The sequence below is a fragment of the Lepidothrix coronata genome, unplaced genomic scaffold, assembly GCF_001604755.1.
Source record: "Lepidothrix coronata isolate B3197 unplaced genomic scaffold, Lepidothrix_coronata-1.0 Scaffold51, whole genome shotgun sequence".
NCBI classification, from domain to species: Eukaryota; Metazoa; Chordata; class Aves; order Passeriformes; family Pipridae; genus Lepidothrix; species Lepidothrix coronata.
This window is the reverse complement of record NW_016690231.1, coordinates 349669-377615: the sequence shown is the minus strand read 5'-3', so window position 1 is coordinate 377615 and position 27947 is coordinate 349669. Positions and strand designations below refer to the sequence as shown.

At 40.0% G+C, this 27947-nt stretch overlaps 1 protein-coding gene across 1 annotated transcript in view; it reads left to right on the top strand.

Annotated features, from left to right (window-relative positions):
* The window catches only part of LOC108497686 (protein HIRA), a 38956-nt gene that overhangs the window by 6725 nt on the left and 4284 nt on the right, over positions 1-27947 (top strand). Inside the window, exons 2-22 of the mRNA XM_017815562.1 lie at positions 4937-4999; positions 5739-5849; positions 6826-6916; positions 7361-7455; positions 8268-8363; positions 9152-9312; positions 10213-10380; positions 10899-11012; positions 12531-12601; positions 15168-15273; positions 15845-16066; positions 16863-16948; positions 17387-17581; positions 18998-19162; positions 21058-21262; positions 21678-21782; positions 22562-22710; positions 23815-23976; positions 24743-24801; positions 25770-25875; positions 27596-27718. Of these exons, the coding sequence (XP_017671051.1) occupies positions 4937-4999; positions 5739-5849; positions 6826-6916; positions 7361-7455; positions 8268-8363; positions 9152-9312; positions 10213-10380; positions 10899-11012; positions 12531-12601; positions 15168-15273; positions 15845-16066; positions 16863-16948; positions 17387-17581; positions 18998-19162; positions 21058-21262; positions 21678-21782; positions 22562-22710; positions 23815-23976; positions 24743-24801; positions 25770-25875; positions 27596-27718 (2653 nt within the window). The remainder of the gene's footprint in view (positions 1-4936; positions 5000-5738; positions 5850-6825; positions 6917-7360; positions 7456-8267; positions 8364-9151; positions 9313-10212; positions 10381-10898; positions 11013-12530; positions 12602-15167; positions 15274-15844; positions 16067-16862; positions 16949-17386; positions 17582-18997; positions 19163-21057; positions 21263-21677; positions 21783-22561; positions 22711-23814; positions 23977-24742; positions 24802-25769; positions 25876-27595; positions 27719-27947) is intronic.

Here is a 27947-nt window from a genome sequence, read left to right as displayed (position 1 = left end):
CTGGTGTGATTTGCTTCCCCCTCCTAGTGTTCCATTCAGTACCTCTCTGAAGAGGAATCCTGTTGTCTGGACATATTCAGCACAGGGGGTTTTGAGAGCCCAGGTGCCTAAAGATGGCTCATGCAGGCAAACACTGCTCCCTGAGGGAAAGGAGGTCCCTTGCCATTCCAAGAAACCCTTGCAAGCCCTAAGGTGTTGTTCATGTATAACAACTTGTAGAAACTGGAGCCTGCTCTTGTTTAAATATAGGCACAGAGTTTATCTCTCCAAGCTGTAATGGTGGAATGTAAATATTTGAATTGATTTGTGAGTCACGTTGGATGTTGCATTAGATGGGCTGAAAGCAAATTGAATAGAAACTCATTAATTTTGTGGTAGAAGTTCATTAAAATTGTGCTTATATTTCATTGATTACAAACAAAAATGATGCAATATTCAAAATGGCTTTTATTCTTTCTGCTGGTGTATTTTTAAAAAAGATAGGACCTTTTCTTGGGTTTTAATTATCTTACTTGGAACTTTTTGTTCCAAGCTTGTTTCATTATTGGTATTTCTTTAAGTATGTAATGTATATTTGGTGTCTTTAAACAAATAAGCCCACAGGACATCTGCTCTATCATAAGGTGTTCTGGTTTTAATGAACCTGGTTTGCTTCCTCATGCAATGTGCTGCTGGGAGCTTCAATAATTTAAGCTTAATTTCTTTTAGATATTATTGCAAGAGGTCAAAATGTCTTAAAACACACCATGTTAGATTTTAGTGTTGCTGCTTAAGTACCACTTGCATTTTGTTTTGATGCATCATCACTGTTGGGAAATTCAACACATCTCCAGTTAGAAGCATGGGAACGCTTTGGTCACTTGGAAACAGGGGCCTTGTACCTTTTGGCTTCTTTCCACAGGATCTGACAACGTAATCTGATGGAGACATGGGCCTTGGGAAGGAAGTGGTTGCTCTCATATTGTGGCTCCTTCTCTATTATTTTGAGATAATGAAGGAAGTGAGGAAAAACCCAGTATCTGTGCTCAATTTATAAACCACAAGTAGTATGGAACAAGTGTTCCAGCTTCAACCTGTGACAGTTGTCCAGTACAGTCAATGGCATTCCCTTGATAATGGTACCCTGGAGGAAAGAGCACACTGGCAATGACTTTGTCTTGCTGAATTTCTGTCTTGCAGTTACTTCACCTGTGGTGGTTTTTTAATAATTTGACATCTCTAGATTGATAAAACTGAAAACAAATATAAGTCTTGGTTTACTTAGGAAAACAGTCTAATAATTATTTAACTTATTTTGTATTTTAAGGAATAGACATAAAAGTGCAGAGAGCAGACTTATTAAAAAAATAAGTTCCTTCTCAGTGGTGAAAGAGTTGATATGCATTCATAAGCAGGTAACTTTACTGGTGATTCTCTTTTTCAAATCTGAATAATCCATAAGTAGTTGCTTCACTCTTTGGGTTGCTCTTGCCAGGTTCAGTTTGTGTTATAATAAAATCCAGACTGACCTGTAATTAGTATTTTGTCCAGGTTGACTTGTGAGTGTTCCTGTGTGCCAGTGTGTGCCATGGCATTCTGCAGCTGCTGCTGGGGTGTTGATTAATGCAGGCTGCCTGGTAAGAACAGGGTGTAGTTTGACAGTTTTCCTGTACATGGAAAATGGAAGACTTTTATCTGTACAAAATCCTAGGATTCTGGAACTTGATTTATATACTAATGTTCTAGGGAGAAAAAAGCATATCCTTATATAGGACAGCCACTGGATACATCTGGACATTGCTGGTGAGATGGAAGTGTGTGAAACCAGTCCTGTTTATTAAGATTTATCCATCAGATGGAAACAACATTTACATGGTTCTTACAGGAGATGAGTTTGATGGGCCTTGTGTTCCCAGGTCCCTGTGCCTTAAGCTTATTGGCAAATTCTGTGGGAAAGCCCGGGTGTACTGGATAGATCACTGTGTGGGATCAGTTCCCTGTGGAATAAGATCCCTCCCTGGATCACAGTTGAGCCACGTAGGAAGCTTTATTTGTTGTTGAGGGCTTCATTTATTACCCCTGCTTTTCCTGGGTGCAAAGTCCATACCCTTTTTAAACTTCACATAGAAAATAATGCCCTGTGACCTGACAACTTCCACTGAGGTCTGACTTTTTGGGATTATAATAATTTATGAAAATATCTGCTCAGTGCTCATTTGATTGAACCCCAAATTTAATGCTAGAAAAAAACCCAAAAAATAAAGTGTTATCCTGCTGTGTAAATATATGGATGGTTTGTGTTTGAACACGTGGTCTTCAATGCCAGTTCAATCCATGGCATAAAAGAGAGGAGACTGCAAGTGTCTCAGGTGACCAGGGCTGTCAGGAGTGTGAGACAACTCTTGTCCAAGGAATGGTTGAGTGGAGCAGGACTCTTTGGGCAAGGGCGGGGGACTCTTTGGGAGCTGAGCTGGGGGCGTGATGAGTTGGGAGTGGCAGGAAAGGGATGAATATCAAGGGATTTTCAGCCACTGTCCTCCTGTACAAGAATTAAGGGTATTGAAGTAAGAGCTGGTGCAGATACAGGGAGTAGGAGGTTCTTCACAGAATCCATGGGTGAGCACTGGATCTCTTTGTGTAGAGACTTGATGGTAATTATGGGTCTGAGAAATGGCTGATTGAATTTACAGAAAAAAACTCTGTTGAGGGCCTCTGATTCAAGAAGTCTGAGTTGGAAATTCTTTGGAATTGGAAGATTATCCTAGGAAGAAGCATTGTGTTGTTACCATTGTACAGATCCCTAGGGATGTATCTAGTGCTGGTTTCTGAACACACAGTACTGGGCTTGGTGACATTTTCCCTGGTGTGGCTAATTTTAAGCTTTTATGGTGAATTTGTAGCTAAGTTACCTCTGGCTTTATAAGCAAAATAATATGCTAAATTTCTTCAACCCCATTTGTGAATCTGTGAAAAATTTTTGCCCAGGAGGAGGGAAGGGGTGATGTTACTGCTCCTGTAGAGTTGTGCTCTGAAGATAAAGCAGAAATTGGAAAGGCTGTGAGAGTTTTAAACACGTAGTAAAGGAAAGGAAAATTATATCACGTCAGTAACGTTTGCAAAGCAGTGAGTGCAATGACAGTGTTTTGGAATGTGTAGCGTATCTGCTTTGCCTGGATAATAATGTTAGATGTTACTGTTCTTTCTGATTTGCTGGGCAAGCTTTCTCTTGGTGTAAATGATACATAAGCAAAACAAACCTGGTTAGTAGAGTAAAAAGGTCTTTGATAACTGGCTTCCTACTCTCCTCTACACATCCCATGGCAAATTTCAGAGTATATGAAGTCTTCTTGCCCAAGGCTGTTGATGCAGATTGAAAAGGTCACCCCTTCCACTCGTGAGTTCTAAGGAGAGGCCTGTTTCTGTAAGTGTCAGTGGGTTCAACTGTTTCAAATGATGCACTGATTTAATTTAAGGGAACTTCCACATTTTAGGGAGGGCAAAATAAATGTTTGTTTCTTGCCTGTGCTTCTCTAAATATTCAGCTTGGCCCTCCATGTTGCATTCTAGTTAATACAGTAAGGGAGAGAATCGGGCACAACAGGCTGAAGAAAAGTCACAGCCCAGTCTCAGCTCATGTTTTGTGAGGTCTAAAGCACTTGGAAGGAATGTAAGTTGAGTGCCCTCTTTCTGTACTTAAGGTCCTTGCTTGGCTGCCTGTAAAAATTTTAAGGGAAATCACATGTCAGAGTTGCAATACAAATCCAAATAAAACAAACCTTAAAACAAGTCAACATAATATAAAAGTTGACATGAAACAAAATGTGTATCCCTCAAATAGGAAGAAACAGTGGGTATTTGGATGAGGGGTTTATTAGCAGTTTAGTGTCAAGGAATTCAGATGCTACAGTTGGACATAAAACTCACTGCTGGATAGATTCTCCAGGTTTTATCATCTATTCTTACCATCTCATGAAGATACGGTGCAGGAGTTGGCACATATGGGAAGTGTATCGAGTGATCTTGGTACCTGCATGCTGGTTCTTTTGGCTCTTTGATAAATTGCCTTATTTTATCCTGGCACGTGTGTGAGCTTGCTTTGCAGAGGCATTCCAGTTGGAAAGGGTTGGGACTGCTGCCAAAAATTATTTGAATGTGGAAATCACACATGTGTTCTTTCAAATAATCCTCAGTGGTGGCTCTTTGAGCATCACTGAAAGGCAGGCAGTTTGCTGCTCTTCCTTCTCCTCCTGCAAAGGTTAAAGGAACTGTGAACGTGCAGTGGGGGGGTGAGAGCCAGTGGTCGGAGCAGAATAGGCTGAAGGTTGTCTGGTTTCCAAAGCTGTTCCCCCACTGTGTTAGTTACTTGTTACACAGTTTACATTTTAATAAAATTGTTAGGTTTCTTTTGAAAGATGTAGCATATGGAGAACTGGAGGGTTTAAGAGTAATATTGAGGGTGCTCTGTCTATATGGAAGCCATAAAATGAAAGCTGATCTTTGGGTAGAAGAGTTTCATAACAACAGAACTTAAATTTGAGATGGGTAATTGTGTGACCAGCAGATGCCTGAGATGGGGAGGATTTTAGAAAAGCAAAAACAGAAACCAGAACACAACTTGCTTCAGGTCATCAGCTAATGAACTGTAGAAACCTGGAAGAAATTCCTTACTCAAATACAGTTTTGCCTGCTTGGCACTCTGGTGTTGTTTTGCTTTGAGCTATTTGGCATTTGGATTAAGTGTCCTGGGTTATCCCTGGTTTGCTGTGGAATGGCAACTTCCAGAGAGGCTTTTCCTGGGCTGCCCTTTGTGCTAGGCTGCTCCCAGCTCCTGTCATTCCTGCAACTGCAGCTTTTAGAAAAGGAAGTTGCCAACCAGAAGAGTTATGGTGGCTCTGGCATTACAGTTCTCTTGGCTGTAAAACAACTCAGTGTGTTGCTGCTTGTTCTCTAATTCCAGGAAAGCCAATATTTTCAGTGGACATTCACCCAGATGGGACCAAGTTTGCAACAGGAGGACAAGGTATGTCTGTGTGCTGATAAAACGTGGAACTTTGGGCTCTAGTAATAATAATTGTGTGCCTTCACCACACTTCAATCAGTTTGACCCTTTTGAAAAGACATCACTTTTATCTCTAAGAAACAGATGATTATGTAAGTCATTAAAATGTATCGAAAAGTGCTGTTGTTCCTGCAGAAGGCAGGGTTCCATGTCCTGATGTGCTCATCCTCCTGGGCATCAGTGAGATAGTAGCTGCAATAATTGAGTCATGGCCAAATTTCTTTTTTATTTGAAGAGGAACTGAATGTGCAGTTGGGCTTTTTGAGTTGCTAAATAGTAGAGCTATTGGGACAGAAAAATCCAATTATATAAATGGAATAGCTTAAGAAATACATGCAGAAATATTACTTGGTTCACAACAGTGAATAATTTTATGTTGGCTACAATAATTGCAATTTAGTATTTTAATATATCTTTTCTCTTTTAAAATACAATTTTATTATAAGTAGTTGTCCCTGTAGTTGATATCAGTTATGTACAGTATGATTTTTGAACTGTATAAATTTATTTTTAATAGCTTTAAGAAAAATAAAGCACTTGTGACTTGGTGTAATTGTATCAAAATGGCATCTGTATTCAAGTGTTTCCAAAATTCACACTGCAGTAATGCCTATATTTTAGCATCTGTTCTGGGACTGAGATTAATTTGAAAAGCTTTTTTGCATGTATTTGAAAGGGGGGGCTTTTTGGTTTCTTACAGGTCAGGATTCTGGCAAAGTTGTGATCTGGAATATGGCTCCTGTCCTGAAAGAGGAAGATGAAAAGAATGAAAATATTCCCAAGATGCTTTGTCAGATGGACAATCACTTAGGTAACAAATATTTTTTTTTGCTATTATTTTTATCTTTTTTTACTGACCAGTGGTAATTTGCCAAAGCTTAAGCATCAGGCATTGGAATGGGCTGCCCAGAGAGGTGGTTGATTCACCATCCCTGGAGATTTTTAAACGCAGATTGGACGTGGCACTGAGTGCCATGATCTAGTAAATGGACTAGATTTGGACCAAGGGTTGGACTCGATGATCTCGGAGGTCTTTTCCAACCCAATCGATTCTATGATTCTATGATTCTACATATGTAATTGTAAAAACTGTGCTCTGTCCAGTGATGAAGAATCAATAAAATACAGCAGAGTGGTCTCATACTTTGACTATATACTTCTGAAGATATTCAGTAGAAAATGTTAATATGTGGGGAAATATGCAGAGAAATATAGATACCTTTGGAAATCTCCTCCCTATAAGCTTTTTTCAGCTGTGGCCACAAAGTATTTGATAATGCACATCCTGAGAAAATGGGGAGTTCTAAAGGAAAGGGGAAGAGAAGAAATAAGTGTAAAATAAACCTCATATGAAGTATATTGGTTATAGTTCTAAATTATTCTGGATTTATTGCACATTACATTTAGAATTAGTGTGGGTACCTGACAAGTTGTCCCTTCTTTATTCAAGATATACCTTTCCTTCTTTGCCCTCTTAATCCCACCTCATTTACCAGGAGCAGTTTCCTTCATTAGATGAATATTAATGTTTCTTCCTTTGAGCTACTTTTGGTGAAGCTTTTTTAGATAAGGAATAGGGTTTTTTAAGTGAGAAGTTCCTCAACTGCTACTGGAAGATAAATACCAATTCATTTATCTGAAGCAGACAGAGTAACTGCTTTGAGTGGAAAAAGCACACTTAAATCCTAAATGTCTCCTGTCAAGTTTTGCTTGTTGTGATCCTTGTCCCCGCTCCAGAACCACTTATTCCCATATTTCACCTCCCAAACTTCCTTGTCCCCTGGCAGCCTGTGTGAACTGCGTGCGCTGGTCCAACAACGGCGTGTACCTGGCCTCGGGGGGAGACGACAAGCTCATTATGGTGTGGAAACGAGCGGCGTAAGCACCTTCCTTTCCTCTCACTTTTATACTGCAGTTCAAGTGGCTTTCTCTGTCACACCTTAGTGTTTCCTCAGTGCTGGCCTTTTGGAAGCTCAGAGCTTCTCTTGGTGCACGAGGAGCCAAACCCTGTGACACCACATCCCTGGTGCTGGTCTGTGTCTGCCTGGGGGTCTCTCTCCTCTGGAGGAGCTGACACATTTTCTTCTGTTCTTGAACAAAGCTTCCTGGTGAGATCTGAAGAGTCACCCTAAATAGAAATTGTACATTTTATTGAAGCTAATTTTTTAATAACTGGAATTACTTGCTCTAAAAAAACACGGGTTTTTCCCTTCCATTTTGATTGTAGGAATAACTGACTAATAGAAGTGCACTGTGCAGCTGATTTTTTTATAAAGAAGAACTTGAGGTGGTTCTGTTGCTAATTGTTTCTATTTTAATTAGGTACATTGGACCTAGCACTGTGTTTGGTTCTAGTAGCAAACTTACTAATGTGGAGCAGTGGAGGTGTGTTTCGATCCTCAGAAGCCATTCAGGGGGTAAGTTAGAAGGTGCTGAATGAACGTGATTTGAATGTATTTGGAAGAAAATAGTTTTTCAGTGTCACAGTGTTTTGTTCAAAACATTTATATTTGGTGGCAAGTCAGAAATTCCTTTTAAGAGCAACAATAAAAATCTAAAAAAAAAATACAATTTTTAATCAAATGCGATTTTCATACAAGTAACTTCTGGCAACTACATAACAGAATTAGCTATTAAGAAACTTACTTTTTGCTATTTTCTAGCTTAAAAATGAATTTGAATAAAGGAAGATAAACTGTATTTTTATTTAAATAAATGTTCACGCTGCCAGTGAATGATCTGGTTAGCAAAGGATGAAGATTTTGTAAACCAAAGAATGTTAATGTTTATTTAAAAAAAAAATAACTGAAGAGCAGTGCAAAAGATGAATAAACAAGTAATTTCAGATGCGTTTTGCACCTGCTGACATGAGCTTTGATTAGAATCGAGGTGACCATGCATGTTGGAATGAAGTGAGTGCATTGCAATAGCTTCTGTTACTTTTTTATCCAAAACAGGACAGAGTTCTTTGTACAGGCATTAGTACTTCCTACAATCACTGAACATTGCATTCTCTGCCTTGGATGTTTTTTGATCCCCCATTGAACATTGTAAGCTGGAGAGCCCAACAACTCTTGCTATGTCCTGTCCTACCTTCTGCTCTGGTGAAATGAGAATAATTTCTCAGTGAGAGCAAAATCTTGCCATGCCAGTTCTTCTTTAAAAGATTTTTGGGTTTTCTGATTACCATCAACCTCTTTCCTAATGGAAGTTATTTTTTTCCAAACAGATGTGATGGATGTAGCGTGGTCTCCCCATGATGCCTGGCTGGCATCCTGTAGTGTTGACAACACTGTTGTCATCTGGAATGCTGTCAAATTTCCAGGTGAGAACTCCTCCGTGTCAGATGGGCAAGTGTGTGCAGGGCTGTGACAAACTCTTCCCTCCTTGGGTGTGTTTCACTGACTCTGAACATCTCTCTGGGGTAGTGGCTGGCATTTTGAGATGACACACTTGCAACCTGGCAGGTCAGTCCTCTGTCCAGGTTTGGATGGCAATGAGCACTGGGTTCCACCCTGCTGGAGACAACAGCTGCATTCAGGCTGTGCTGCTCATTTTACATGACAGTCATAATTACGTGTGTTTTATTTACATGCCATTTATTTGAAGCTGGCTTCCAATACTGATACCAGAGTTTTTACACTTTGAAGCTGACTGTGTACCCTCTCAACCTCTCCTCCCACAGTCTGATAAGCATGAGAGTGACTGAAAATAGGTTACCAGGTCTGCCAGGCTTGTGTGTCTGTTGAGTCAAAACTTTGACTTAGTTCACATTTGCTGCACAAAGCTGAATTTGTTGTGATAATCTTTGGGTGTGGAGGAAAGGGTGAATGTTTAACTGAAATTCCAGTTAAAGTGCTGCTTTTCTAGAGCTTCAGAGTTCTATTCTGAAGTGCCTGGGCTTTGTTGGTCTTTCTGCTCTGACCTATTTTTTACAAAGGGTTTTGTACCCCTTATTCTGGACAGAGTTCTCTTTACCACTTTTTTATATCAGTGTTAGCTTGAGCACAGGTTCCAGTTTGGTTGTTTGTACAGTAAAGAAAATCTTCTCAACAGTCTGTCCTAAAGGAGATTTCAGTAACTACTCCCTGTTCTCAATTGTTGCCTGCACAGAAATTCTGGCCACTCTGAAGGGGCACTCTGGCCTGGTGAAGGGGCTGACCTGGGACCCTGTGGGGAAGTACATTGCCTCGCAGGCCGACGATCGCAGCCTGAAGGTGTGGAGGACCATGGACTGGCAGCTGGAAACCAGCATCACAAAGCCCTTCGATGAGGTACCTCAGAGTGTGGGACTGTTCAAAGGGAATTCCTTGAGAGTGAGAGATAACTAGAACAACTCTGGTTCTGCTGACACATGAATTAATTTAGCAGTGCTGAATGAAATGAAGTTCTCAGGTGGCAGGTTCAAAAGGGGGGAAAAAAGAGCTACTTTCTCACACAAAATGTGATTGACTGGAGACTCACATTGCCATTGGATATTGGGAATGCCAAAGGTTCACGTGGGTTATGTAAACAATTCAGTAAATTTCTGGAAATGTAGTGGTTGTTCCAAGGAAGTATTGGCACCCTGGTTGCAGCACTTACCTTCTTCCCTAAGCATCTTCTGTTGGCCACTGTCAGAAATGAGAGAAGCACTTAGGAGGGATCTTTGGTCTGGCATCACAGGGCTGTTATGTGATGACTTTGATCAAGAGAGCAAATACCTGGGGACAGAATCTGGTGCTTAATAAGTGGAGTGTTGTGCAGTGATCTTATGGTATTGTGATTGGTACAGTTACTCTTTGTAGTAGACTGTGACTGCCTAAATTCACGTGTGAGCTGCTGTGGTGAGCTGAAGTCTCATCATTAGCAGTTGCTGTGCTGCAGCCCTGTCGTTAACTGGGACTGTTATAATTATGGAGGGAACAGTACCCAAAAAGATGGAACATTTTTGTTTCCTTTAAAAAAGTTCTCTGGGTTCCTTTTCCCCCCTTTTGATAGGGCTTCTTAAGTTACACTTCATCACCTAGGTAAACATGGCCAAGTGCTAAGAATTGTGTGTAAGATCATTAATGTTCACAAAAAACTTACTTTGTAATCATATTCCCTAGATGTAAAATTTAAATAGTTTGTATTAACTATTATGGTTTGTTTGCCAAACACTTTTAAAGCTCTGGTATGTTTTTTTTTGTCAGTGTGGAGGGACAACTCATGTGTTGCGTCTTAGCTGGTCGCCTGATGGTCACTATCTTGTTTCTGCTCATGCCATGAATAATTCTGGACCCACTGCTCAGATCATTGAGAGGGATGGATGGAAAACCAACATGGATTTTGTAGGGCATCGGAAGGCAGTTACAGTAGTGGTGAGTGAGAGTCATTTACCCCTGAAGTAAAACTTCTGTTATGCACTTTTTGATAATTTTATGTATAAATGGGCCAAGAGGTGAAGACAGGCATCAAGATTAGTAAACCAAATGCATGGTGGTGGTTAAAAAATGTCAACTTTACATGTTGGTAGCAATCAGCTTGCTGGTGTGATAAAGGGAACCAGGTGGAGACGAACAAGACAAGGGGCAGTACAGGAGCATGTCAGGAATGCCCAACACGGGCTTTGTGAGCTCTTCAGTGACTTGGTTAAAGTGATGTAGGTTTACTAGATCCCTAGTAAAATTAATATTATTTGCCATTCCTGTTAAGGCATTCAGAAAGCCCCTTAAGAGAGCCCCTGCAGCTTTTCTCAGTGCTCTTATAGTGTCTGGTTCAGGACTTTGTTCCTATGAAATGTTTCTTTTTCACTTTTAAGTGGAAAATTAGCCTTTAAAGCAGATCTTCTGCTAAAATGTAATTACTGTAATAAAATTTGGACATCTCATTTGTTTAGAAATTCAATCCAAAAATCTTCAAAAAGAAACAAAAGAATGGGAGCTCCACCAAGTCAAGTTGTCCCTACTGCTGCTGTGCTGTTGGTAGTAAAGACCGATCTCTTTCTGTCTGGGTAAGTGTTTCCTTTGCTCCTTTGAACTGATGTGGTCACTTGGATAACTTGGGGTGTAGCACAAAGGTTACGTGTACAGCATTAGGTCTTATATTTGGGCGCATTTCAGGGGTTTTGTTTCTGTTGTTGCAGGTTTAGCTGGAGGGGAAGGAAGTGGATTGCTATTCATTAATTTCTCTAAAGCCAAGAGCAGTTAGGAACCAGTGGCAGAGTACGTGCCCTGGTAAGGGGGAGGAACTGTTAAGGGACATAATGTGTTACCACAGTTAATAGATTCAGCCCTATTTCCTTCCTGTGTCTTTTACTTGTCTTCTGTCTTTGCAAAGGAAAGGAATGTGAAAGTGAATGAGGTTTTTAAGTATACTTTTGACATCTAGTTTGGGTTTTACTTTAAAATCTACACTAAAATTGTTATTCTGGCTAAGAGGAGAGTAGCTGTTCTCACATTTATAAATGCAAGGCGGGTTGTTTGGCAACTGCAAAATACAGGGAATAAATTTAACTGATTTGTAAAGCTTTGTGATGAGAACATGTGCCAGAACACACCAATTGCTAACTCCAATCTACTATTTATAGATTCCAGTGTGATATTTATCCATCAATCGCTGGATGCATAACACTAAATCTGTTTCTGGCAGTGCTACCAGTGCATACCCATATCAGAGTATCACTTGGTATATTTTACTGTCTATTTATACTATAAAGATTTCATTTAGAATGGCTGTTGAGGTTATATTAGGGATTACAGAGGTGCAAAGTTATAGGCCTGAAGAGCTTACTAGGTATGTATAGAGCACAGACCTATGGAAGCACAGATAAGTACTGAAGGTGACAGCTACACTGTGAACCCATGAGCATAAAACTTCTCAGCCACATCGACTGCTCTGGCTTCATTTCAGTTGTACTATACACTATGGATGTTAAGTCCATTGGTTTAACATTAAAGAGCTTAGAATGTCTGATTTAGAACAGGTTATTGGGAATTTTCATATTCAGTTCTTTATTACTAAGCTGATTCATAAGTGCAGAGGGATCCTCTTAAAGATAGTTGTGAGTCAAATTCCCTTTGCTCTTTATAGGCTTCACTTTCTTAGACAAGTAGAGTGAGTGAGGACATGGAAACCTGATCTGTTTTGTGTCTTCCTCTTGTGCTGGCAGTTTGCAACCCCCTTATCTCAGAGCAGCTTAGAATAGAAGCTCTTTCACATCCATGGAATTGCTTTTTGAGTGGTGGAGGGTGTTCTGTGGCTGTGATGGAAAGGCAAAGGTGATTTAGAAATTCAGTCTGTGTTTCAGAAAGGAGAGTTGAATGTCAGCTATTCCTCTCCAGAGCTTTTCTGTCCCAGCAGGGGAATGGGTGAGTTGGTTCTTCAGCTGCCCCACCAGGCATGCAGGGCATGTCTCCAGGCCACATCTTGTTTGTGGATATTGTTGGGCTCTGGGAGAGTGTAATGAGGTAATATCTGTGGTAGTGTAGAGCTTCTACATTTACGAGTGTTGTTTTTTGTTTTTTTTAAGCTCACATGTCTGAAACGACCTTTAGTTGTCATACATGAGCTGTTTGACAAGTCAATCATGGACATTTCCTGGTAAGTTCATTTCTGCTGTTTGTTACAGAAACCAAAGTATTGTCATCAACTTTAGGTGTTTTCCAGAATTATCTGGAAATTCCTTAAAACAGTACAGCTTGTGATTGGAACACAAGTAATTGGTTCCTGAAGGTTTTGGTTCTGCTGCAACATCTTTGGTAGTAACATTAGCAATTAGCATGTGGTCACTGGACATTATATAACATTAAAACTGAATAAAACTGAATAAAAAGTAATGTATTTAGTAATGACACAGTAAACTACTTGTGGAATGAGTTCCTACTTGTTATGATTCACTGATATTTTTTCACAGAATGTCTATTTTGTAACATGACGTGGTGGACTTGGTGAGTTTTATGTGCATTACATCTGTGAGAAGCTGGTTGGACAATCCACTTTCCCAGCAGTCTACTGTCCCAAGCCTTATTTTCTTCTTTCTGCAGTGAGTGGTACTCTCTCCTCTCCTGCTTTCTTCCTAAGGCCTAGTCATAAAAATGCAGAAGTTAATAGTTCTTCATTCGCTTCAAGACTTGAATAATAAGGGGAAAAAAGCCCATGAGACCACTCAGTAAAGGGTATTTAAAAAACACTCTGCACCTATACAGCAGGTGATTTAGAGAGTTAAGGGTTATGTACAAGAAAATGCCTAATTTTTTTTTCATAATAGCCACCCAGCTGATTCCATAGGCCATCTTAATTCTATTGCTTCCTGACTTCTGAAAATCTGCCCTAATAGTTGTAACCATCCAGGTGGGTTTATGCTGTGAATGTCAAAGCTCACAGTATAACTTCCTGCTCTCTGTGTGCTCTGTGGATTTTGCCATGAAGCTCAGTGAACCACAATAAAGTTTTCAAAACCAAAACATTTTTCTTTCATTAGCAGATTAAGGCTAGAGAGCCAGCAAGTGGAATATTTCATGAGGAGTGCTGCTATTGCTGTACTACAATAGCTTTGAATAGTTTTGTTTTCCTGTAGTGTTTTTTATTTCTCCATCTGCAGTTTGCACATTTTTCATGGCATGAAGTCATTGGGAGTCATAGCTGGTTAACATTTTGCAATTTCTGAGGAAATGGTTTTGTGGCATCTTTGAGAGACAAAGGATCATCAGGAAGCTTGATATTTTATATCCTGTTTACAAACTGAAACGGATGGCTAAAATGTTCCCAGAAACATGCTCCATTCTCAAAACAGACTGAGTAAATTCAGAGAAATCTGATACTATTATATTGTTATATCTGTCATTTCTCTTTCAGAGTTTTAGACTTGGATCCATCATCATAATATCTTGAAATGATTATGTTTTCACAGAACAATTGTTTGGTTCCAGAGGTCAATAAGAGCTCAGCAATTTTGTCTGCTAAGCAAGCAGAAAGCTCTGAACAAGATGTTACCATTTTCTAACTTGGAGTACTGTTGGTTTCCCTAGTTCATGGTTCTGAGGCTGACTGCTGTGGATGTGATGCTATCAGGGCACCAGCCACCACAGAAGTAGATATTTTTAAATGCCTATAGCCATGGTGCACGTAATACATTTTTGAGCCTTGCTGGAGTAACTTGGATAGGATGTGAGAGTTGTGCCAGCTTTCCTTTCCTCTTCCTTCTCTGTAACAATTGATCTGTAAGCCACTGTGTTGCTGTCTCTGTGAGCTCTGTAACTGGAAGTGTCTGGGCGAGCAGTCAAAATTCATCTAATACTTTTTCCAATGTGCAATAATATGTTATATATGCAAGAGTATAATTCTATTAAGACTAGAATGTGTAGTTTCTCCTCTCTCTTGTCGCTAAGAAAACCTTTTGAGACCTCCAGAAGAGGGTTACAATACATTCCCACATACAAGGACATGTGCAGTTTGCTTAAAATCACAAATAATGAACAATAACAAAATCAGACATGTTCTTGCCTAATACAGAGATTGTTGGACTGCTCAGATGTTCAGCTTGCTTTCTTTTGATTGCTGTAGCTTGAGAGAATGCTGCTAGAGAGAAGGCATTTACCCAACATTTAGGGCTTCTCTCTTAAGAATCTCGTTTCTTCTCCTTCCTTTCTTGTTTATTTGGATCAGAGAGTTCTTATAGGAATGGACTATCTGTTACTTGTTTCCCATGCGTGATGAACCTTCATCTTCCATGGGCCTCAAACAGCAGTTTATAGGGCCTTAAAGATGTGTATGGATTGCTTATCTGCTGAGAGCCCCTTTCTTCACCCTCTGGCATTAGCACAAAGATTTTGTACATCTTTTGGAGCGTTCATAATTTTCTCCCGTTGTTCATTGTGAACACTGCTCTGAGTTACCCCTTCATGAAGGTTTTCATGGTGCTGATCATGCCATGGGTGGGTGTACTGTTCCAATGCCACCTTCCCGTGTGCAGTCTGCCAAGGACTGTTGGCACACAGACTCCTGCTGCCCTTCATCCCATCTCCTCACTGTCCCACTTGTTTGGTTCCATCGGGCGTTGCTGTGATAATAAATCTTACGCTAAGATTTTTATTGGGCACTTTATCACATTGCTCCTTTGCATCAATGAAAGAGATTGAAAACAAAGTTGGACCTTTATTTCCTTCAGGACCCTTAATGGACTCGGTATCCTGGTGTGTTCCATGGATGGATCTGTGGCATTTCTGGATTTTTCCCAGGATGAACTTGGGGATCCACTTAGTGAGGAGGAAAAGGTACAGTAAGCACTCAGACAACCTGTGATCATATTTAAGGGATATATTGATTCAATGAAAATATAGGACTACTTATAGAAGTATATGGTGACTGGTTTCCATATTATAGAAAATGTGTTCTTGTCTACTTTATAAATCATTAAAAGAGAGTAGTCAAGAAATGAATGCGTCATATTAGTTTCTGTTCTGGAAAGAGTATTTGGAAAACATCCACTTGCTTACACATCATTATACATTTGAAGTAATTATTTGGCCAAGGAAACGAGGAGTGGGTGCTTCAAAACACTTTAAAATTACTCTTTGACTTGCATGTATGCAAGTCTTTTTAAACTGATTACTGTTGGCTGTTTTTCCTCTCATTGCTATTAGCAACTAGAGCTTTGAGTTCCAATTATTTTACATATTGACTTAGTGTTAGTTGAAAACACAAAGAAAGAAAAAAATCTAGTGTGTAAATGATACAGAAGGCAATTGCATTTGATGGATTCCATTAGGTTTTGTGATTCCATTGTGTTACAATCAGTGATGCCACGGTAGCAGTTGCAGTCACTCACATCTTTAACGCCCACAGAGCAACATTCACCAGTCCACCTATGGTAAAAGCCTGGCTATCATGACTGAAGCTCAGTTGTCTACCACCATTATTGAGAATCCAGAGATGCTCAAGTATCAGCAGAGGCAGCAGCAGCAGGTGGATCAGAAGAACGCGTCGATCCGGGAAGGATCTGGGAATGCAGCAGCTCCCAAAGTGGCAAGCATGGTTAATGGGGAGAGTTTGGAGGACATCAGGAAGGTAGGTGCTCTTGGGTAGTGCCAAGTGCTAAGCTGGTAAACACCAAACTGCTTATGACAGAACCAGTTTCTGTGTCCTTCCAGCCTGGGAAGGGTCCAGGTGCCCGAGTCACTGGGTCGGTTACTGGCGCTTGGTGAAAAGTTACAGTGCTTTTAAGTAGAAATAAGAATATGTGGAAAAAGGCTTGTGGATGTTTCTGCAGCAGATACAAAATTCTTGGTGTGCAGGAAGGAACCCAAAAGTAGCTCATAACAGGGAAGCTGTAGAACTGTAATTCAGTTTCTCAGTGATAGAGGTTGAAAACTTTATTTAATGCTCTCCTAAACATAAAACATGACTTCTAATGAAGGACTCAATACACACAGATGAGAATGTTCTGGACTTGACTCTCTAACTGTGGAGAGCAGATTACATTCTTCAGAAATGCCTTTTCTACAGATGGATAGATTGAAGATTGGAAAGGTGTGTGTTCAAAGTAAAATAGTGTGTATTATTGTACAGGCTGAAAGCAGTAATCACAATCAGAATTCTGTTGTACTTGGTACTAAATGAGCTTCTACTTAACACCTATTAGTGGTCAAAAAAAAGTTATGGTATTGAAATACACTTGTATTAATAAAAATGTAGATTGACTATGCAATAATGGCATGGTTCAAAGATGATATGGGAAACAGTCTTTGTTAGCAGATTTTTAATTGAGGCACATCTTTCTTCTACTCTACTTGTTTGTTTGAAAAAAAAGTAAAAAAACATTTCCTATTTATCAGAAATGATGATGAAATGTACTTTCCAACAGAATCTCTTAAAAAAACAAGTTGAAACCCGAACTGCAGACGGTCGGAGAAGGATCACACCTCTGTGCATTGCTCAGCTGGACACTGGGTATGTTTGGAAGTCATCTTTAAAATCCTTTGGGATCTTTTTTAATCTTTTTGTTGTCGTTGTTTCCTTGTGCAAACTCTGAATTCTGACTTACAGCATCATAAAGCATGTGTTGGAAATAAGTGTGTGTCCTTATGAAAGACAGCTTTGGCCTGTCTTCTCTTAGCCATAAGATCTCACTTCTAATAGCTCAGGCTAATTCTCCTTATCTGCCATTATGTATTGTAGATTCATATCTGTATTAGTACTGGCTTTAATATCCTTTGGATATGAGAAACAACTATGGAAAGTTACATGTTGGTGGTTTATTTAGGTTGTGTATGAGTATCCACATGTGGAAAAAGGAAGAATGGAATAAATAGTTTAGTTAAAATTACTATTTTTCAATTATCTTTTACGTGTTTTTGAGTAATATATTTGGTTTGTCTTTTTGCTTAGGGATTTTTCTACAGCATTTTTCAATAGCATCCCAATCTCTGGAACTCTGTCTGGCTCAATGATGTCTTCTCAAAGTAACCAGCAGCTCATGTCACTTGATTCTAACGCAGCAAATTCCCTTAATACTTCAAAGCCTTCTGTGGAGCCAACAGCAGCCAGTATAAAACCAACAGATGATGCAGCCAATAAAGATGGGTCGGTATTTGCACTTTTGTTTTTCACTTACATGAGTCTGTTTAGTTTTAAATTTCTGTTTATGGTTCTGTAACCAAGAAATTATTAAAGCAGTTTCCTGACTGCAAAACTCTGAGAATCAAACCTTCCTGAAAACATCAAGATTTTATTAGTATTGGTTCCTTTAAATAGTGGTAAATCAGGAATGAGCAAATCCATGTGCACAGTTCTGGCAGTGAACTCCAGTGCAATGAGGGGTGCAGTTGATTGCTGAGGCTCTAACAAACTGACCTGCTTATGGATTGTGGGCTTGCTATTAGTAAATAATAGAAGGCTTTCCAGTACTGGAAGTCATGAAGCCTGTTTTACATCAAATTCTGTCCTGTGTCCTCTCTTTGAACATGGTGATCCTTCTTTCCTGTCCAACAACCCCATCAGAGCAGAGTGTCGCTGACTCGCCAGTGCACTTGAGCTTATTGGCCAATGTGTCTTTCAAATGAATAATGGAACCACTAATTTTACTTGCTGTTCTCTCAGTGGCAGAACTGACTTGGTTTCTTCTCCTCAGTGTGTTTTTACAGTCTTTGTAACAGCACAAGTGGTGTTGGAATCTCTGCTTATCCATCACATCACATCAGTTGAAATTGGCCCCAGATTAAAAAATGAGCATGTAGACTATAAGAAATGATTGACAGATGAAACTAGTCTCCTTTTCTTTGAAAACTGTACTTGTAGCAGCTTTTTAGTACAAACATCAGTTATTTTAGAGCCATTCTTTCTTCAATTAATTCCCTGAATTCATTCTCTGAATGAATTGAAAAATCTCTAAAGTAAACAGCTATTCAAATAACAGATCCCTGGAATGCTTTAGTGTGGGGAAAACACATTCCTTTGCTTTAGAGTTGTGCTTGGAAAGGCCTAATAATCAGTTTTGATTCTTCAATAACAGAAGTCTAAACATGGCATGAATTGTTTCAGCCCAAATTGTTTGATTGATAAACAGTGGAATATAATATTGTAATGGAAATGATTTTCTAACCTGAACGAGGGGTAAAAGCAGGAACCCCAGTGATTATTTAAAATAGTGATCCTTTCCCTTTGGGTACATAAATAGCAGCTGAAAGTATTGTTCCTGAAAGTTTCATTCCTGAGTTAAAAATACAAAATGAATTAATTAGGATCTTTTAATCTAGACATGTGGCCACATGAAGCTCTGAGGTGCATCATAGGCAGTTTTTGAGAGTAGGGAAAGCATTCAAGATAGTGACATGTGAAGGGGTGGCAAAAGCATATCCTAATTCATGATGTACTTAAGTGAAAGGTTTTCAACATGGTTTCTAGCCAGTGTAATGAATGCTAGCTAATTGTTGTGAGCAGTGCAGGTTACCAATACAAAATTCATTTTAATCCTTCTTTTCCTGTCTCTTTTATTGACAGTGTAAATGCTACCTCTGCCTCAACTGCTCCTCCTGCATCCTCTGTGTTGACAACTCCATCCAAGATTGAACCCATGAAAGCATTTGATTCCAGATTCACAGAACGCTCCAAAGCCACCTCAGGGACTGCTGTGGTAACAAACACAAACCAAACTGTTGTGGACAGGTAAGACACAGCCTGGGGAGGGGGAAGGTGCTAATGCAGAGAGTTGAAATGCTGATTCTCTGGGGTGTGGATGTCGTGGTGCTGGGGCTGCAGAAATTGCCTTGGGTCTCTTCCACTACTGAAGGGAAGGGGACAGCTGCAAATAGGGAAATTCTCTGCTGGCATTATCCCTTTGTACATTTGTCCCTGGCATTTTGGTATCAAGCAGATTCTTCAAAATGTTCCAAGTTCAAGCCCTCGTTGGAAGAGGCTGTGTGTGCACGTGCCTCCCTGTGTGGCTGTGTGCAGCTGTGCTCCTTGGAAGACAAAACCAGCCCAAAATAGCCAGCCTGCATCTCTGCACAGCAGAGACTTCCTTCAAGATAAATTACCATCCTTGTCAGCAGACAGCCTAGCATCATTAAAGCTGCAGTTGTATTTCAGTTTTGTGCCTTGAAGGCATGTGGAGAAGACTTTTTGATTTTAAGGAGTTTTGGCTCTGGATCCACATGACTTAAAAAAAAAAGACAAGCCTTTGTTTTTGTGCCATAGTGTGCTATGGCATAAGTGTTCCTGCTTCACCAAAACACGTGAGAGAAAAAATAGCAATCTGGAGAAAGAAGTGTCTAGTTCCCCAGCTTATTATCAATAAAACATATTTTATACATCAATATTTTTATGTCAAAGGGTTTAACCATGTGATGCAGAAGAAAGATGCATTAAATGACTCTCATAATTGCTCCTGATGTGTCAGTAAAGTATGGATAAAAGTTTATTGTTTGGCATAATTCAGAAGCCAGAGGAAAAAGGTTTGGATTATGCAAAGTATTTCTGTGAAGCCAAGCAGTTAAGGAATAACTGGCAAAAGGGTGTCAGTTAATAAGCAGCTACTGGAGGGAATGGGGAGAGTATGAATAAATGACCTATTTTAGGATATAATGGCTAACAAGAGAGTTCACAGGGATTTGTACTTAGTATTTATTTATATTATATTGTATTTCGTTATATAAGGACATGGGCCTGTTGGAGCAAGTCCAGAGCAGGCCACGAAAATGGTGAGAGGGCTTGAGCACCTCTGCAGTGGAGACAGGCTGAGAAAGTTGGGGCTGTAAGCCTAGAGAAGAGAAGGCTCTGAGGCAACCTTCTTGCAGCCTTCCAATGCCTAAAGGGGCTGCAAAAGAGCTGGAGAAGGACTTTTCACGGGGGCAGGTAGTGGTAGGACAAGGGAAAATGGCTTCAAACTGAAGGAGGGCAGGTTTAGATTAGATAATAGGAACAAATTCTTCCCTGTGAGGGTGCTGAGGCCCTGGCACAGGTTGCCCAGAGAAGCTGTGGCTGCCCCTGGATCCCTGGAAGTGTCCAAGGCCAGGTTGGACGGGGCTTGGAGCAACCTGGGCTGGTGGGAGGGGTCATTTTTATGGTTTGCAGAAATAAATTTTACAGCAGTGAGAGCTGAATAGGACAAGTTTTGGGGATAGACAACAGAATGACAAAGGAAGTTCTACATGAGTAAGTAGAAACTGTAATGTCTATTGAAGGGGAAAAGATGAACTACTCTTGCATCTTGGAGTGCTGAATTATTTGTATCAGCTCAGGGAAAGAGATCTGATTGTAATTGGAACTGAATGCTAAAATAAGGTTGCTCTTTCCAGCTTTCCCCTGTAGCTAACTGCTGGTTTGATTAGTTTTTTTTAAAGGGGAGAATATGTCTGATCAGCTTATGCATGAATTGCACATTGTACTCCTAGAGAGGATTTGCCAAACCTCTTCAGCTTCTTCCTCTTGCCTTTGTGCATTTTGAAATACACTCAAACAGGGCTAAGAATGTGTCTTCTTATCTACAGGAATGCTGTGCACATGATATGTGGCAGCTTTTGGAATCAGCTCTTATAAAACATGAAATTTTTCTTTTACAGACTGAAGGATCAGAATTTAATTAAAGACAATAAGCCTAAGGATATTCTGGAGAGCAGCAGTGACAGTGAAGAGAAGATTCCAGCTGTTAAACCACTCAGTGTCCCCAAACGGAAACTGGAACTTGAGGGGGAAACAGTAGAAAAGAAGAAAAAAGGAAGGCCTAGGAAAGACTCCAGACTTGTACCAGTAACTTTAACTGTTCAGGTGAAAGAAATAAGATTCACTGTGGCTTTCACAAGTCAGTCACGAGTTGACTTGTTCCCTCAACTGAGGGGAAACTCAAGTAGTATCAGTCCCTCAGAATTTTTAGCCATCCCTTATATTTTCCATATAAGGTACCAGAATTTCTATTAATTAGTTGCAACTGAAACCGGGGGGGAAGGGGTAAAAAAAAAAAAAAAGGACCACTTCAAGTTTATTTTGATTTTTTTTTTAATTCTTAGAAACTATTTTAAAAAACTTGTATTTGTACAGCTAATTGGAAAAACACTAATATTTCCAATTGGCATTATTTGGAATTTAAAAAAAATCCCTTTCAAATCAATCTATATGGTATAATAGCTTTGGGTTTAACTTTTTTTAACAGAAAAATTTAACTACTTCTGCCATTTTTTCCCAGTCCTCAGCTGCACTGGCCTCTGAGAAGGATGCTGCTTGCATCTCTGCACCAGCATTAGCACTTAAACTGCCAACCCCAATCCCACAGAAATCGTTTACTTTACAAGTAAGTGGACTGTAAGGAAAAAGACTTAATACCTTAAAAACAAACAAACAAACAAAAATCCTGCTTTTTTAAAATATTCTGAGATTATTCAGACCCTTTGCCAGGTTAACTTCTGAATGTGTATTTGTTCAAGCAAGCAAGGTGGTGGGATACTTCAGCTTCTGAGAACATGTCTTTATGAGTGAAGTTAATGGCAAATCAGCTAAAAATAGGACACTTCTGAACTAGCTACACTTGAAAGAGGAATGAATTCTTCTGGTTCATCAGTCCTTCCTCCTGGTTGTCCCAGTGAGTGGTGAAGAGAGGGTCTGTGGCAGAAGTAGCTGCTACACTGTTATTGCTGGTGTTGGTGGTGCACCACTGAAGAATAAGAGCAAGCATTTCTCTGGAGCTGCTCTACGTCTGAAGAGACTTGCAGATGGTATTGCTTTGGGTATTTATGAAAGAATTTTTCTGTGTGTTTAGGTTGTGGTAGTCTGGTTCCACATGGTCACATACAGACTTGATCTGGTGCCCATAATTAGGAAGCACAGACAGAACCTTTCCTAAGGCTTGTGCTTCAAATGCAAAGGAATTATTTGTTTTTAGCCAAGACTGATTTTCAGATGTCTGCTTCTTTTGGAATGCCACAGTGTATTTTGAAGCCCTATTAAACAGAGAAAGCAATACTTGAATCTGTTCTTTAAGACTGCACTGTCTTGGGTCTAATAGTAGTTGGTGGTTTTTTGAGTAGGGTTTTATCTCTTCCAGAAATTATTATTTAATTCTTTGTATTTCAGATAAGTTCAGATCCATCAATGTACCTTGAAGTGGAGAATGAAATGACCACAGTGGGAGGTTCCAAGCTGAGCAGGTTGAAGTGTAACCGAGAAGGGAAGGAGTGGGAGACCGTCCTCACCAGTCGGATCCTCGCCGCAGCCGGCAGCTGGTAAGAGTCTGGCTTGGAGGAAGAGGGTCCTGAAGGCTAGAAAACATTTTTAAGGGTACAAAATTACATTTACAGAAAGTTAAGTACACCTAAACCCACGTATTTACAAATAAGTAGAGGCTTTAAAGCCTTTATCTACTTATTTAGAAAAGTTGATGAACTGGGTCCCTTCTGTTAGGGATTTTTGTGATCCTTTGTGCTTGGCTCAAGATGTCCTATTTCTCTTCCAGCTACCTTGATTTAATTCATTCAAGCTCTTAAGCTCTTATCCTCTGGAGTTTTTTGTAGGGATTCTGACGTTTCTGTGTTGACTACTGCTATTTGCTGGTTTTATCACACATATACACACACCCACTCTGTAATTTTCACACAGTTTTTCATAATAAATATTTGTAGATAAAAGCGTGCACTGTTCTTAGTCTCAAGACCAGTTTTGCTTCAGGTATTAGCTCTATGCAGTCTTAAAACATCATAAATTCTCATTAGCCACTTAAAACAATTTGCCTCTATACTTACATTTCTTCTTTAAATTTCTTCATTAAATTTGACTAAATCATGATAAGTGACAGATTTTTCAAGTGCTAAAGGATATTTTGTGATGTGGAAATATTTTTCTGAATTTCTTTGCTATTTTTTCCTCTGTATTTTCCTCGATTTTGCTTAGTTATAACCTGAGAGTTTAAATTGAAAGTATATTTCTAAAGCCTGAGCCATTTCCAGGTCTGAAAAAGAAGCAGCAGATTTTAAAGCTAAATACAAGTACAGGCCTGAAGACCTTGTGTATACCCAAAAGCTTTACTGCTAATTCCAGCTATGCCCCTTGGTCTAATAAAAGATGTTATCTTTGCCTGCAAACTTTCTCTTGCCCATCTCCTCATAGTTACAATCAAATGAAGGAGGCAGGGAATGCACAGATATAGATAATCTGACTAGTTCATGATCTTACCTTTTGGTAGCCAGGACTTTCTTCAAAGCTGTAATAGTTACTTTTTGGGGAATTAACCCAAGTTGTGTGATAGCTTAAGAATTCAGTCTGGTTTTATGCTAATTGCATTTGACAATAAGTAAACATTTCTTTTTGATATTTCTTTGGTTTTTTTCCAGTGAGATTGTAACTGTGGCCTGTGAGAAACGAACGCTGTCGGTGTTTTCAGCTTGTGGTCGTCGCCTTCTCCCTCCCATCATCCTGAACACCCCCATCTCCACCCTGCACTGCACAGGCTCCTGCATCATGGCCCTCACCACTGCTGCTACGCTCTCTGTGTGGTGAGTGCATGGCCCAGCTCATTTCAGAGCTGTAGGTGTGGATGTGTATTTTATAGGCTTAGGTTCGGTTGTGTCAGTGCATCACTGCTGAAAATGAGGCTGAAACTACAGCAGGTCTGAACACAAGTCCACTTTGGATAGAATATCAAGAGTTGACAGGGCCGGACTTGAATCCTTTTCTTCTCTGTTCTGGGTCTGTAATACTGAATGTGATTCTAGAAGTAAAATCAGGGGCATTTAGATCAGCTTGAAGTTACTGGTTTAAACAACCTCCTTAGGCCAGACTTGTCATGCAATGGAATGGATTGGGGGGGAAAAGGAGAAATGTGGATATTTGCATTTTCCATCACACTTAACCAATAACGTGCATGAGTTTCAGAGTTAGAAGTACTCCAGCCATCTTCAAGAGGCCAGGATAAAACCAGCAGGAACTCATTTCCAGTTGTTGAATTCCATCTAATGTCTCATGGAAGTCAGAGCTCCTAAAGGAATTATTTGTATGCTCAGTGTTTGCTTAGCTCTAATGAGGTTTCCTGATAAAGACCCATAGAAGTTGTTCTCTGCTATTGAATTCTGTCTTGCTGTAAGGGTCTGGGTTTGCCAAAATAATTGTGTCGAAGCAATGAGGAAAACATCAAAACAACAAAAGCCTCAAAGTCCCAAAACCCTCCACTTTGTCATCAGTAGTGAAGAAGTGTATTTGTTAAATGATTTTGGAGTTTTCAGTTGTTTGTAAACTGCAGACTTGTCCTTTTGTGTCTTTCAGGGATGTCCACAAGCAGACAGCCATTGTTAGAGATGAGTCTTTGCAAACAATATTTTCAGGTAATAAAAGAGGTCACTTAATTACTGACCTTTGAGCCCACCTGTCCTATGTAGTGCCATTTATGAATATGCTGAAATTTTATGAAACCTGAAAAGCCTAAATAAATAATTTCCCTTCATTACTGTGTAATAAAGGGAAGTTATTGGCAGTGTTGATATCCTGTAGAAATATCACCAAATAGCAAACATTCTGAAGCTTATATTCTGTCTTACTTCGGAATGTAGAAATTGAGTGTTGTGACGATCACAAAATAAATACTTAATGTAAACTGCTATTATAGCAATTTCTCTGTGTAAGTTGCCTGTTTATTGTGTTAATGATGAACAGCAACTGATTATCTTCTGATTTGTTACTTAAAAACCTTCAGTTTCTATCACCACCAACATAAGTTCTCAAAAAAGCAGTGTCTCAGAGCATATTGGCTCCTGTTTTAGCTGTAATCCATACAGTACTGATCAAACTACCTAAAGAAGCAGCTGTATTAGCCCTTGGCAGATGTCTCCATGAGAGGTTACACACACAAGCCCTGGGCCTGGAATGTGCTGGGAACAGAGACTCCAGCAATCCCACTTACACTGTGCTCTTAGAGAGCACGCTCTGCTAAGTGTGCTGAGGTTTAGAGTTTTAACTTAATGGCAAAAAGAAAGCTAAAGGCTTCCTGGGTGACTGAAGACTTGGCAGAATTGCTGAAGATTTTCTCTAGATAAGGAGGATGTTTCTGTTCTGTATAAATTGCAGCACCAAGACCAATAGTGTATTTTGCAAAATTGATGTTAGTGCTACTGCAGTGAGACTGGTGTTTATCAGCAGCAGCTTGTCTTGACCTTCCTGTCAGTGCTTGGGAACAACACTGAACCTTTTTCTGTTGGTTGCTATGGCTGATACTTAACAGTGGATGCTGGTTTTTGCTGTTGTGAGTGTTAGGCAAGACTCCAAAAGAAACACTTGGCTCTGATTTGACTTGTAGGAAGTGATGCAACTGTCTCTCAGATCTTGCTGACTCAGCATGGAATACCTGTAATGAGCATGTCTGATGGAAAGGCATATTGTTTCAATCCTTCTCTTTCTACATGGTAAGTCAAATATTATTTCCTGCTTTTGCAGCTTAGAGGAACTGATGTGTATTCTGACTTGCTGTTTCACTTCAGATTTTGAAGGTTAGTCTGAGCAGGATCCCATACCAGGCTTTGTTTGGCTTTGGTTCACTGTTGTCTGTCTAGGCATTGCTCTATTATGTCCTTATGCTTTTTTGTGTTTAAAATAAATTTTTAAAATGAAAAAGTTAAAATGCAGCTTACTGTATCACTCTCCTACATGGTGCATCTCCTTTTATTTATGAACATACACCTATATATACTTTTGCTGATGTACATCAGTTGAATCTGTCAAGAACTTGGCAATTATTAGAGATAATCTAGCCTTAGAATACCCTTCCTTTAGGTAAAAGACTGCAGTTCCAGAAAAATTGTCAAAACAATTTTCAGAGCTTTGTTTTGGCATGTTAAAATAATTTTGCTCAGTTTCCAGGGAAAGTAACACCCCTTCTCTCCAGTTCTGACTGTGCAAGTACCTGACTTGTCACTCCCCATCACTCCTTAATACGTTTGTGTGTCTGATGACCAGTCAAGTTTTGAAGAGAGCTCTTTGTCTCTGAGATGTAAAGGTTTAATGAAGATACTAAGTCAAGTAGGGGAGTAGGGAAGAAATTGTTATACTCAGGGAATTCCCACGGAAGTGTCATTACTGGCATCCTAAACACAAGCAAAGGCTACACCAGAGCCTGTGTCTTGTTGGGAGTCGGACAGACCTTCCCCGTGGAAAGCCATAAATTCCTATGAAAAATTTCCATGGTTAAATTATTTGCAGTGTCTTTCCAAAACAGGTTCTTTGTTGTTTTTCTGAGAGGAAAAAAAACATGTTGCAGTCTTAATATAATTGTTGTAATTAGTGTAATGAGCATGCTTATTAAAGGGCTTATTGTTTTAACTCCTCCTTAGAATAATTGTTATTCAACTACTTGATGTGAATCCTCTGGAAAAGAAAAACACCTTTTTTGTTCTTTACATTAACTGAGTAAGGAGCAGAAGACAGGCTCTCAGGCATAATTCTGTTATTTCTTAGATTGTACCACAGCTTGGGAAATATATGAAAGAGCAATCCTTTTAGTCATCATACAAATTTAAACATGATAAAGCAGCAAAGGGTATTTTAAATATTTGTACCATTTTCCCTCTGTGCTGTCTGAAGGTCTAAACTTAGCATTGGTGTGAGCCACTCTTTCCCCTGGCATCTCAAGCCAGGGAAGATGATATCCTTGGTTAGGTGTGGGAATGGCAGCTGCAGTGTCAGCTCCCTCCACGGGAAGGAGTAGCTGTAATGTGTAGGAAAGATTGTCAACACGTGTCTGGTGGGTGGGGAGACCTGACATGGGGTAAAACCAAGTTCTTCAGGAGAAGGTCATTACCTGTATTCACTCCAGGCCTTGTTCTGGGACCTGGCTTTTTATTAGATTGTACAACAACAAGTAGAAAGTTCATTTCCTTCAAAAGTAATGCTAAATTGCATTATACATGTAATGGATTAAATTTTAGGGGTGGGAGGGACACGGCAGAAGCAGACATTGGACATAGAGTGGGAATAGTCAGGGTCTCTGGAATTCCTGAGCACTGCAGTGATATTTTTTGACTGTCTATGAAAGTCCAAGTCAGGCTGTGGGGCAGAACAGAGCTGACTCCTCTGGCATCACTGTTTGCTCTCCTCAGACTCACTCTGTGTTTGTTTGCTGTTTTGCAGGAACCTGGTTTCTGACAAGCAGGACTCCCTAGCACAGTGTGCAGACTTCAGGACCAGCGTGCCCTCCCAGGAAGCCCTGCTGTGCTCTGGGCCCCTGGCTGTGATCCAGGGACGCACATCCAAGTACGCGCGGCCGCTCCACCGGCACCTCTGCTGGGCCTCGGGGCTGTGTGTTCCCTGCTCAGTCAGGGATTCATTCTGCACCCCTCGGGGTTGTGTGTTCCCTGCTCAGTCAGGGATTCATTCTGCACCCCTCGGGGCTGTGTGTTCCCTGCTCAGTCAGGGATTCATTCTGCACCCCTCGGGGCTGTGTGTTCCCTGCTCAGTCAGGGATTCATTCTGCACCCCTCGG